Source organism: Lates calcarifer, linkage group LG10, assembly GCF_001640805.2.
Source record: "Lates calcarifer isolate ASB-BC8 linkage group LG10, TLL_Latcal_v3, whole genome shotgun sequence".
Taxonomy (NCBI): Eukaryota; Metazoa; Chordata; class Actinopteri; family Centropomidae; genus Lates; species Lates calcarifer.
Window position 1 is genome coordinate 24,141,805 of NC_066842.1, and position 13,345 is coordinate 24,155,149.

At 41.0% G+C, this 13,345-nt stretch overlaps 1 protein-coding gene across 1 annotated transcript; it reads left to right on the plus strand.

Moving 5' to 3' along the window:
- Positions 1 to 279: 279 nt before the first annotated feature.
- dkk3b (dickkopf WNT signaling pathway inhibitor 3b) lies at positions 280 to 12,362 on the plus strand. Its single transcript, XM_018704173.2, has 7 exons — positions 280 to 588; positions 1,265 to 1,390; positions 1,645 to 1,725; positions 7,117 to 7,209; positions 10,146 to 10,290; positions 11,820 to 11,970; positions 12,090 to 12,362. The coding sequence occupies exons 1-7, from the start codon at positions 394 to 396 to the stop codon at positions 12,112 to 12,114; spliced, it is 816 nt and encodes a 271-aa protein (XP_018559689.1). The 5' UTR covers positions 280 to 393; the 3' UTR covers positions 12,115 to 12,362.
- Positions 12,363 to 13,345: the final 983 nt, after the last annotated feature.

The following is a 13,345-nucleotide window of genomic DNA, read 5'->3' on the forward strand; positions in this document are numbered from 1 at the left end:
CCAGTGCCTCTCCCTGTCAACTCCACTGAAGTGCATGATGATTGCAGTTGTATATTCGAGGTGAACTTCACATCTGGCAGCCACTGCCAACAGCTTTTGATCTATTTAACATTTATTTTTATGGTGCACAATTCCCATTTATGTCTTTTTGAAAATCTCCCCATAACCAGGCGTTTGATTTGACATTTACTTTACGAAAGGCAGTTTGAACCTTTTCCACGCCATTAAACGTGATCCTTTTCAGTTAAGAACCCCACCACCACCACGATCCCTCCTCAGACTTTCCAAATAAAACGGATCCAGCTGTGTGCGGCTGTGCGCCCTCTGTACGTCACATCGCTCTGCTACTCGGTGGACAGACAGCAGTGACTAGGAGGAGGAAGAGAAAGGAAGATGTCCGGTACTATGCTGCTGTCGGTATCTTTGGGTTTGTGCGTGCTGTGGGCGACCAGCGGGACAGAGCGAGGCGAGGCAGTTATCCTGCGGGGTGCCCTGGAGCGGGGCCCGGTCAGTCTGAACGACATGTTCCGAGAGGTGGAAGAGTTGATGGAGGATACCCAGCACATACTGGAGGAGGCGGTGGATCAGGTCTGCGTCACATTTTATTCATTTATACCAAGGCAGTGTTGTATACTTAGAGCGGAGAGAGTGACACAAAGCTTCAGTAATACCGTTTATCTAGTATTTAGTCATACAGCTCAGTTACTCTAACAGTGGACAAAAATAAATGACATATAGGTGACAAGCTGAATTCTTTTGGCTTAGGTATGCTCTGCAACACTACACACAGGCTCCCTGTCTGCTTTATGTCTGACCCACTTCGTATCTGAAAAGCCTACTATTAATAGTCCTCATTATAATAGTAGGCTCGTTGCCAAAATTGATATTTTTCCTGTTAGTTCAAAGGAAAAGGTAATACTGAATAACCCTGTATAGCTGGGTGACTGAGAACTTCACACAACAAACTTATTTTTAGCAGCTGAGACTCCTGGAAAGTCTGTTATTTCCCAGTCAGTGTCTGGTTTTGATCATTTGTGAACTACTGGGAAGTTTTCCCTTCATGTCATACAAGAAGTGGAGATTAATATCAGTCAGAGTGCTGTATATCAACAAACTGTCCACGGTTATATCCACCTTGAGGATTCATTCTTCTCTCCACAATCTGATGTATGAACAAGATGGAAATGTGTGTGTGTGTGTGTGGTGTATTTTATGTAAGATTTATGAATGGATTCCACATATATCCTCAAATTCAATCCAACAGATAACTACTGAGAGTGCTAAATCATCTTTAACATCACCAGATCTGCATCCCAACCACCACAGTCAAACCAAGAAGATTGTTAAGAATGGAGACAGAGACATTCAGGTCCTAGATAGGACTGACAAGGTAGGGGATAACTTTTGACCGATACAGTCAAGTATATAAGTCTCAGAGCTCACCTTGTAGATGTCATTTTGTGATAAATGGAGAGAATCAGTGTTGTATACAAAGTTTTGATGTTTCTAAACAGATTTGTAAGTGGTTTTAAGCATGCCCCCACCCCCACTCCCCTTACACAGGAACAAAGCACAAAAAATACCAATATAATTGCTTTTCTGTTTGAGTTCTGATACATGTCTACAATGTTTTACCATTAATAGGAAACTAATAACAAAACAGGAGAAACTCATCTTTCACACATCCATATGGAGATCTCTGGTCTGTGGAACACTGTGGATCACGTGAGTCCTTTGCCTTCCATGTCAGGTCAATGCATAGTGAATGATTAGAGGACAATGAGACAAATGCACTCTGGATTATAGGTTTTCTGGTAAGTTAGTTTTCACCCCATCCTGATGCTTACATTGTTAGAAATACATAAAATAGCTTATTGAGATGCAGTTCTCATGAGAATTTTCACAGGCCTGTTGACTCAGGATTTCACAAACCTCTGTTTAGTTTACATGCAAAAACACTAAAATCCAACTGTTCCCGTTTCAGATTGAATGTTTCTCTTTTTAGTGGTCATAATGCAAATTGTTAGGACAGCCTTTCAGAAACACAAATAAAAGCTTTTAGTCCTTATCATGTTTTATTACATTCCAGTAAGCATCAGTCATATGGTATTTTAGCTTATGCGTAGCACTTAATTTAAATGTGCTGTTTATACTTAAAAATGTTTCCTCAGTTTTATAAATTTCCATAGTGTCTGTAGGAACAGAGAGGTGGATTGTTTTCTAAAACTGTGGCTGTATTGTCTCAACTCTTTTTTATGAAGAATGAGATCATCCAGTAAACAGACATACCATATACTTTTCATAGTTTTAGCCAACAGGAGGCCAGCTTGGATTGAAGTCATTATTGCTGCCTGTTTTGCCATTTTACTCTACAACGGTAGCTCTGATCTTTTTCTTTCCTGGCAGCTGCACAGAAAGTGGTTATGTTAATAGAGCTTCCTGCTGGAAAAAAAAAATGCCAGGGAAGCGAGTAAGTCTGCATGCAGGCAGGATAAGGTCTGCTCTTCTAAGATGACTAACTGTATAGAAATTTCAGCTTCTACATGGAGTCACACTTGAAGTCACAGTAAAGGTGACTGACACAGCACTTCAGAGAAAATGTCTCATCAACATTTTTCTCTGTGTTTTAAGTTTTAAACACTTCTTGGCTGGGACTGGGATTCATTTTATGACTGGAGAGTTAAGATGATTATACATCAATACATTTTGTTACTTTCTGTCACTGAAAACTGTTACAGCTTCATACAGATGTCTGCCTTTCACTGGGAAAAATCTTTTCACCATCACCAGTTGTGTTTTTACTTCATGTCTTTGTTCTTCTCCCGCCTGTTTTCTGTTTCACTCGTGTTTCATTAGTAATTAGTCCCAGTGTGTATATAGACTAGTCTCTCCCCTCCTCAGCTGTCAGTGCATTTATGTTATGTGGTGTTTCTGGGTGCTCCAGATTCCCTGTGTTCTCTACCCTCTTGTGTGTTTTGCCTGACTTTTTGCCTTTTCGTATTTTGGACGTTCAGCCTCCCTGTGTATGGACATTTGCTTGTTTACCTGGTTTTCTGGAGTTGTACTTATGTTTCCCCATGGATTTTTTTTTCTGTACAATGGTTAGCTCACAGCAAGAGGGTTTCAGATTCAATCCCTGGTTTGCCCAGGGCTTTTCTGTGCACAGTTTGCATGTTCTCCCTGTGCCTGCATGGGATCTCTCCAGATACTCTGGTTTCCTCCCACAGTCCAGGTTAGGTGACTCTACTGGTGACTCTACATCTATGTTTAACATAGGTGTAAATGTGAGTGTGTATGGTTGTTTTTTTCTGTGTTCCTGCTAGGCCTGTGATAGACTGGTAATCTGTCCAGGGTGTACCCCATCTCTTGTCCAGTGTCAGCTGAGATAGGCTCTAGCCCCTCTGCGACCCTTGAGGACAAACAGTATAGATCGCTGGGAGGTTTGCTAAAAGCTAGAGTTGATAGAAAAAGATCTCCGCACACTTAGGTACATGCAGTGTTTTCACTTTATTTGTTGAGCTTTTGGTCTGTCAGAGATGGAAAAAGGTAGAGTTGAAATCCTTTTTACCAGACTGGCTCCAGAATTTGATGGACACCCCTGACTCTCAGCCTGACTTCCAGCCTGTCTTTTAGCCACCTGATATCTACCAGCTCAAGCCTCAGCTACCAGCTACCAGTGTCAGCTGCCCAGCAATCCAATACCCCAGCTGCCCAGTGATCCTGATCCAGCAATCATCTTCTTCTGTGTCAGTTCCTGTGCTGAACAACCCAGTCAACATCTCACCTGCTTCAGTTTCCGTGGTGACCAGGCTAGACAGAGGCTCACCTGTTGCCAGAATTGGGACACCCAGTTGACACTTTGTCTTCACCTGTGTAAGTTCCTGTGTCAACTGTCTTGGCTGAAGCATCGGAGGATCCAGTGAAAGTCTCTTCTGCTCCTGAGTCAACCACCATGACCAGTGTTTCACCTATTCCAGCACTGTGGTCCAAATCAACAACTTATTTGTTCCTGTTACTGTTCTTGAGTCCTGAGTTCCTGAGCTCTACTGTCAGCGGTCCAGCTCCTCATCTTCTGGCAAATGCCAGTTCTAGATCTACTGTTGGGGGTCTGGCTAACTCATCTCCTGGTGATGGCTGCCCAACACCAGCTCCAGATCTACAGGCTCAGCCAACTCTCTCTCCGTAGTTTGGGCAACCCCTGTGACTTATCTTCACTCGGCAGATCCTGCTGACTCCATTGCTGTTACTCTGACAGAAGTTACGTAGTTGTGCACTGTCCAGCACCAGACTGTTGCAAAATAACCACAGAAACCTGTTTTCTTACAAAGCACTATAATTTAAAAAATTCTAAAAATGGATCATAACAGGATTGCCAGCAATCAGTTTTCCCTGTAAAACAAGCAAATCTAAGCTGTATTAAACATCAGAAATAAAGAAATTTTCTCTGGGAAAAGCTCTCTATGAGATTCCCAAACTGTCAGTGCATCACGACTAGGAGAATCCTGTGCTCAAAGGGGAAGAATAGTGAATGTGATTGGCCATGATAATCACAGCCTATAACACGCCCACATGTAATGTATGATGATCTATTTTTTCTGATCTCAGTCCATATCTCCATATCGGATGGACTGGATATACTCAGGTGAACCAGCATATACAATGAATTCAGTACTGTCTGTTGCCTTCATCTGGATTTAGTGCAGCATAATAGTACTGACTATTTTTCCTTCATTTACAGCTTCTGTGATGGGTTGCAGCCAAAACTATAGAGATTAAAACTATCTAAGTGTGGACTGAGTGTAGCCAGCCAAAATATCAGTCATAGACTCAGTCTTCCAAATAGCTGTGTTCAGTGTCTTTATTTATGTGGTAGTTTGTGTAAAACAACTGCATCAGTGTAACATACTACAAAAACTGTGGGTTAAGTCAGTTTTATAGCCAATTTCAGGCCTAGCTTGGCCAGCTGCAATTTCACCAGAAAGCATACAGGCTTGGATGTTTACATGGGGTCTATTGCTCAGTGAATAGTCCATATGCTTCTTTCTTTCCCCTTTTTCTGTAAAGTAATTTGTGGAAAAATATTTCTTATAGAGAGGTATAATTTGCTAGGGGGCCACTGAGACTAATAACAGATGTAGTCATCTGGAATTTATTAAGATAACTGCGGGACTGTGGGTAGTGTGGCCTCTAATTGTAGTTTCCAGTGTGTGTCTGTCACCTCAATAATATCTTATCTCATGGCAAATGCTAAATAAAGGAAGACCATCTCTATTACTGCAGACTTGTGCATACTGACAATTGCACAAGGGAAAAATGCAGTTAGTTTTTCTTTTACATGTTACATTTGTTCCCCCCTTATTTCCAAAACTGGGCTTTATGAAACTGAATATGACAGGTATACAAGATGGGTAACAGGGGAGGGGAACTGTCTGAGGTAGGAGTGAGCAGAAAGGAAAATTTTTACTGAGAGCCGGGAGGTTCCCATGAGAGAAAGAAGAGAGAAAAACCCAGCCCTGAGATGTCTTGACAAGGCATGTTCTTTTTGTGTGTGTGCCTGTGTGTCCATGTGTCACGACTGAGCTAGGAACCCCAGAAGCAGAACACAGATTGCAAGACAAACAACGTTTATTTAGGAATAGGTGGTGTAAAGGGGTCAGGATGGTGCTGGTCCAGAGAGGGGTGCTGCGGCAAGTGAAAGAGTCCAGGGGTGGAGAAGGGTTGGCAGGTGGGCTGGCAGGTAGGCAGGAACTAGACAAAGACAACAAGGTAAGTACCAAACAGACTAGCAAGGCAAAGCGGAGCCAAAGTTCTCTCAAGACAAACCATGTACTGGAGTGACGATCCGGCAGGGAATGAAGGCAGGAACAGGGATTAAGTACATCCTGGGTGACGAGCTGATGGGAAACAGGTGAGCTTGATCGTAGAGGCGCGGCAGGTGTGGAGTGGCAGACCCAGCAGGAGAGAGAGAGCAAGGGGGAGGGGCAGGCAACACAGAGAGACAAACAGACAGACACTGACAGGCAGGTCAAGGAGCTGACCTCGTGACACCATGGGTGTGGTCAGGCCCAGTCAGCATTCATACCTTGAGAACAGAATCACCAGAGAACTAATAATGCACTTGGTAGCAGAAATTAAGCATACATGCTTGAGTGCCTATCATTATGAGTATCCCTACCTAATGACAAACAGATTCTGCCGTCATGGTGTTGATCCTGACTCTCCCTGACTTTCAGTTCAGCCAGCCTTAATAATGAATGCTGTTTCAGGAACTTGGCTTTGTTTCAGCATTGATTTCACAGAAGCAGCATACACACACACACACACACACACACACACACACACACACACACACACACACACACACAAACAAACACTTTAATGGTGAGTTCACAGGAGGCTGGTGGTGTTTTTGGCATACACTGTTTCCTCTGACCACTTAAAAAGAGTCAAATTATATCAAATATTTATATTAGCATTCAAAAGTTTGACATGTACTTTGCATGACATTGCACATACATAGGGGACACCAAATACATTATGTTGTGTGATGTTTTTGGTGTTCTTGCAGATACATGTCCAAAACAAATGTTGTTTATATATTTCAGCCATACAGGAGTTTGATGGCAGAAAATGAGTAAGAGATCTAAACATATGGGTCTCAAGCAGTGCATCAAACACTCATATCATGGGGGGGTAAAGACATTATTATTATTCTACTTTTTCACCTTTAGTAATAATAATAGACTAGCAGTCACAGGACCAGACTCACTTCACCTTTTCATTCTTTGTCATATTCTTTTGATCAAGAAATGTTTTATCTACAACCTAGCAAAGAAATCAAGTGTAGAGGAAAGAGAGTAAAGAAAGCTCTGGAGATTGAACCCCTCTGTATCACTCAGATGTCACTGATGTAGTAGATCAGTTTCCACATGAGTGTGCAATTAGAAAAATACCATTAGAATACATTTACAAAGCTGCTGATTTGCAATGACAGAATTTAAATTAACACAGGTCCTGGTCAACAGTCTAGTTTGACCCATTTATGATTCAATGTGAATTTTAATTCTGTGCTCTGTTACTGACTATGTATGTAACTATTGTGATCTCTCTATGTAGGAATGCATGGTGGATGAGGACTGTGGTGACATGAAATACTGCCTCTATGAGATTGAGAACTCCAAGTGCCTCCCCTGCATACCAACAGATATGGTGGGCATTTTATTAATTATGTCTTTTGTGGTTGCTACTTGTCCACTTAAAGCTGCTCTGATTGATATTTTTATTTCAACAATGGATCACATTACTTTGTGTAATGTGAAATGTTTTGCTTGTATTGACAAACCCACAAGAAATGTTGCTTGACTCAGCAGTTCCCCCTAAGCCTCACAGACCAACGTGGCATCTTTCAGCTCATTATTTTCATGTACAGTTTCATGTTTATTGTCATGTCTATACATTCATGTGTGCATGACATACATACAGAAACACAGTGCACCATAGAACAGACATTAAGGGCAAGTGCAATACAATGAATACACGCAAAAACAAAATAATTGTAGAATAGAACTAAAAACCTGTAAACTAAAAATTAAAACTACACAATCTTGACAGTAAGAGTGAGTACTCTTACATTAAGCAGCAACAACTTGGAAGTGAACAAGGTCCAGTGTATTTTCTCCTCATAGCAAATTTGACATGTTGGTGGAACTGGCAAAACAATCTTTGAATTTACATCTTTGAAGTCACCAATCAGAAAATCAGAAATCTGTTGCGTGTGCTCTCTGTTGATCACTGATTCCACTGCAGAGCTCTTGCATGTCAACTGCTACAATAACAACAGTGGTTAGCTTGGCAGAGTGAGATATTTTTTATTTTAGGCTACACACTCACACCACATTTCATCATCTTGAAGACTGTAAGAGGCCTTCAGTGTCCATGTTATACTGCGGTCTCAGAATCACACTGATATTATCATTGTCAATGTCGTCAATGTCACTATATTATACATTTCTGATCAAATTTATTTGCTCAAACTCAAAGCACATTCAGTGTCCCTTTGATCTTACCACTAGTCTAGTTTTAAATTGATATTGTGAAGTAGAGAGTGGGTAGTGAGGGTGTCACCTCCTCATGCTCATGAGGAATATTTTAACATTTTTTAAAATAAAGGGATGGTTTCAACCAAGTCCTCAGGTGGACTATGAAATGCATACCATTATTCCAGGTCATCACTACAGCTAAGATTTATACACAGTTTTGTAGCATTCAGCCAAAGTAGTGACCATATACTTCACCAACAGGATGTATTATCAATATGCTACCCTTACAAGTAATGTGTGCAATGTTTGTGGTACAAAAATGTGTTTAACCCGATTATGGCAATGTTCTTTACGTGACCTTGCAATTTCACAATGTATCCATATGCATACATAATTTCAGCATGACAAATCCATGGAGTTCTTTCCAGTTCCTTTTTATTTGCACTGTCCGTTCATCCATCCATCCATTTTCTTCCACTTGGCTTGTGGTGATAGCAGGCTAAGCAGGATACTCCAGATACCCATCAACACTTTCCAGCTTCCAGCACTTCTAGGGGATCCTGAGGCATTCCCAGGCCAGATGGGATATGTAATCCCTCCAAGGAGTTCTGGGTCTACCCCAGGGGCTCCTCCTGGATGGACGTTCACAGAAAACCTCCATAAGGAAAGTGCCCAGGAGGCATTCCAATCAGATGCCTGAATCAATCTCCATTGGGCATCTCGCTTGCATTGCTTGCACTTCCTTGAGGCTAACCAAAAGTCTTTTTCCATAGCTTCCCCAAACTCCTCTCATACCTGAGTTTTTGCTTCCAGGACTGCCAAAGCTGTAGCCCTTCTAGCTTCCTCCTGCCTGGCTGCCGCTTCAGGAGACTCTTGGGCCAGCTAGGCCCAAAATTCCCCCTTCTTCAGCTTCTCTCACAGCCGGTGTCCATCCAGTGGGATTTAAGGTTGCTACCTCAACAGGCACCAACAACCCTCTGACCACTACTCCTAGCCACCACCTCTGTGATGGAGGTTTTGAACATGGTCCACCTGAGCCTCCTTTGGGATGCAAAAGAAATTCTTTCAGGGGTGAAAGTTGAAGACCCTCCGCCACATGTTCCCACTTCTTTACCAGAGGGTCCTAGACATACATATATACCCTGACCCCATCCCCGCAGGTGGTGGGCCCACAGGTTGGCAGCTTCAGTGAAATAGGTTGAATAACAAAGTTAATTACATGAAAAACTCCCAAAACACAAAAGCCACAAAGGGGAGAAATTAAAAGTATACAGGGCAATAGTACATGTCTTCTATGGAGGAGCTTTCCTAAGTTAACATATTGGTCTGTTGAGAGGCTTGCAGGGAAAAATTCACTGTGTCAGCTTATTAACATTTAAAGTGACACACATGACGCACTGTATACTACCTGCCCAGCACTGAATGACAAACAAACTTAGCATCTAGCCAGTGAATATAGTGGAGCATTTAGGTGTGAAAGAGCCACATATTTTTCTCCACCAGGAGTTGGTAGACTAAAAGTGAACAGAAATATGACTCCAAATGAATGCATGCTAATGCTGCTCCATGTCTGGTTAATAAGTAAATAGGTAACTGCTTCAATTTCATAGGGTGATAATGCCTGTTAGCATCAAATCTTTGTATCGCATTTCTAAGGAATCATTGCCATCTTGTCACAAGGAGTATCTTTGCTTTTGGGTAAAAGGTTACCTAAAAGGTAAACGTGTGCAGCGATGTTTCCATTCACAGGCTGCCAATGAAAACTAGCCGTGAATCTCTGTTCACTTGTGGGACCAGCACCCTTTATCTGCTCTGTGCAATAAAGCAACCTCCATTTGTTCTGTAAAGTAACCCAGCAGCAGGTTTAGCACATAATCTGCTCTACTGCTGCATAATGAACAATTAAGTGTGCAGGCTGCTAATCTAACCAACATAAAGACATAAACCTGCATTATCCCAATTAAATGCCTCAAAAAGCAGCATCAATAAAAAGGGAATGCATTAAAGTATGGATGATGTTACAAAAAGACATTAATTATGAATGTAGAAACAGACTGTGTGTGCTTTATGTGTTGTTTGCATATCTGAATGTGTTTCCCCACTCAGCCCTGCACTAAGGATGAGGAGTGTTGCTCAGATCAGATGTGTGTGTGGGGCCAATGTACAGTCAATGCCACCAGAGGAACAGAGGGAACTATCTGTCAGGGTCAGAGTGACTGCATGCAGGACCTCTGCTGTGCTTTTCAACGAGGTGAGCTTTTAAAAATGACATTGTCAGAGACTGACCTGGAAAGAATGCAGACAAGAGAGACATACTCATTAAAGCTGTCTCAGTTAATGTCATATTCCACACAGTGAGAGCTGGTAATATAACTGCAGTGTATGTTATTTTAAATCATGTCTTATCTTATATGGAGCTAATGTCAAATCTATCTTGCTTTTTTCATTATTATCATTTCTCTCAATTTTATGTTAATGCATTAATTTTTCAATTGCAATAATATTTACTTCATTGCTTCTCATATCTATGTTTTTAATCTCTCTTAAGTGACTCAATACATTTTGTTTTTATTGCTATTTTGAGCTAAGAGACTTGCTTATATTACACTACAAATAGTAATAGTAGTGTATGTGATCAAATCTGCTGTATATGGAAAGAGGCTACATGATTCATTATAGCTAGAGGTACTGTATAAGAAAATACAAAACCTTAAAGGTCCCATATTGTGGACAGTTAGATATCCATGTCTTTTTTTCATTTAAAGCAGGTGTGGGTGCTATAAAAGCATACAGAATTTGTGTCTCTGAACAAGGCATTAGGACTTCACTTTGTGATGTCATAACTATACAGTCAGTGCTTTCAGCCATGCCTCTAGCACAGCATACCCAGGCCCACTATCCAACCTTTTTTTCTGCTGCTCTTAACACCAGGATTTTGTGTCAGTATTATTAACAACCGAACACCAAGCAGTCAGCATAGTAATATTAGTCCAGTGGCTCTAATATTTTATGTGTTCTGAAAATACCAAAACATTCTAGTGTGAATTCAACTGGTCGACTTTCATTTGCGTTTTCTGGTGAGTTTTAAGCTAAATCAGTAAGCTAAATCTGTTACTTGTGGTTAGCCTGACTGTGTGTCACTCAGGAAACAGTAGAGCCGATCAAAAGAAAGACTCGGCGACAGATACAAAACACCCTGTTCTTTCTCCAAAAAAAGAAAACAAAGTGTAAAATATGGGACTTTTAATGATCCCTGTTGGAAAGTACAATTATTGCAGTAATACACAGGCTAAAGGGAAACATGCTTTCCTTTCAAAAATGACAAAAATAACAGGAATATTTCTTTTCAGAAATTGTCCCTCTTACTCTATTAAAATCCACAGACTTTGAAAAAGTACAGCTAACTTGTTTGCTATCATAGAGACTACTACAGTAGAAAAAATATTTAAAGTAATACTTCATATATTTCATATACAATAAGTTCAAAATGTGCTTCTTTATTATTGTTATATGTAAATTTTGTTGGTAATTTAGCTCATAGTCAGTTCTAAACACATAGGGTCAAACCCCAAGAATTAAACCTTGTCCAAGACTGAAACAAAACTGAGAAAAAATGACTGTGACTAGTCTTAACATCTGGAACTGTATTGGCTTATTTTTGATTTGTGTGCAACAACAGGAACTGGGAGCTTAATATACATACAATGGCCATAATAACTGAGCAGGCAAAATAAAGACAGTTTTGGCCTTCCATTACTTTCCCTCTGCTGCTTCCTCCAGAACTGTTATTTCCGGTGTGTAACCCCAAACCTGGGAAAGGGGAGTCTTGTCTAAGCCACCCCAACCTGTTAATGGATATGCTGGCCTGGGACCAGGAGGGTCCCCGTGACCACTGCCCGTGTGCCGACTACCTCCAATGCCAACCTCATGGGTGAGAGCAAAAATAGTACACACACAGTTAAAAACAAAGAGCGTTGTAGTTGAGGATATTTAGATTGAAGTAAATCTTGGAATTTTTTTTCCCTAAATTCCCCTTTTTCTCTCTTGCAGACGTGGATCTGTCTGTGGGGAGTAATACTGGAGAATGAAAAGCATGAGGAAGTTAAATTTAACGACATAAACCTGTCCAGAAGCCATGCTAACATCCTGACTGATCATTCACCAAAGAACAGCCCACCTGCTGCCCAACAGTTTATTACAGTACAGGATACTGCTTCAGGACAGGACTTGCACTGTATTATTTATGCCTTACTACCAATCTGTATTATGAGTCATGAAGGAAATAAAAGACTTGTTTTCGGTTTTGACCGAGAACCAAGAAAAGCACTGCTGTGGTATTCACTAATTTGTTATAGACACATATAGGCTTATTTATTTTTTGTCAAGTGGATGATTGGAACTATGGCAAAATGCAGCCTTGATCACTAGAGGGCATACCTCTGCTGTTTTCTGTGTGTGAGGAAGCGTAACCCCAGAAATAACACACATACACACACTGAAGAAAATAGTCATGATGAGACTGATACCCGCATGACTGTAGCGCATACTGATACAGATCTCTCTCGAGCATGCACACACACACAGTGCAACTGTAGGAACAAAAAGGTCTTTGACTTGCTTATATTGGATTTGTTTTAAGTGTCTTACCACAGAGAGACTAAAGAATTATACTTTTTTAAATTTATTTTTCATCTTAGTTTTTGCAGTTCTGCTATTTTTATTAATCTCAAATATATTAAACAAAGTGTTCGGTGTGGAGAACCAAAGATCCTTCTCCACTGTCAAGACTGCTCACACCCTCCTCTAGCATATGGACACCTACGCCTCTGAAATTAAGACCTTGTTTTAACCTGGAGCCTATTTCAGCATAAGAGAGGTGGTTCTGTCTTTGTAGTTGAGCTGCCATTTTTGTCTAATGTGTGCAGTGGGGACTTGGAGGCAGCAGGGTACATGGCACACACACATTTAAAGGGACAAGGAAGTCAATAGGTGCCCAACAGCATTTTTTTTGACCTGGGTCCCCATAACAGGTTGATCCAGCTATGCTTATGCGTATCCAAGGCACTGATACCACAGTGTGCATGTGACTGTCTATTGCCAGTTAGGATATAGTCAGATGCAGAGGATCCACTGAACACAGTGACTGCAGGTGATGTTTACAGGATGGTAAATGCTAAAAAGTAGTGTAACACAGATAGAACAGTCATGAAGTTAGCAAACTGAATTATGTTGGTTAGCATTTATTTATACAGGAGAGTTTTGTGACCACCTAGACTTCTGAAATCAACCTAATGGACATCCAGAAG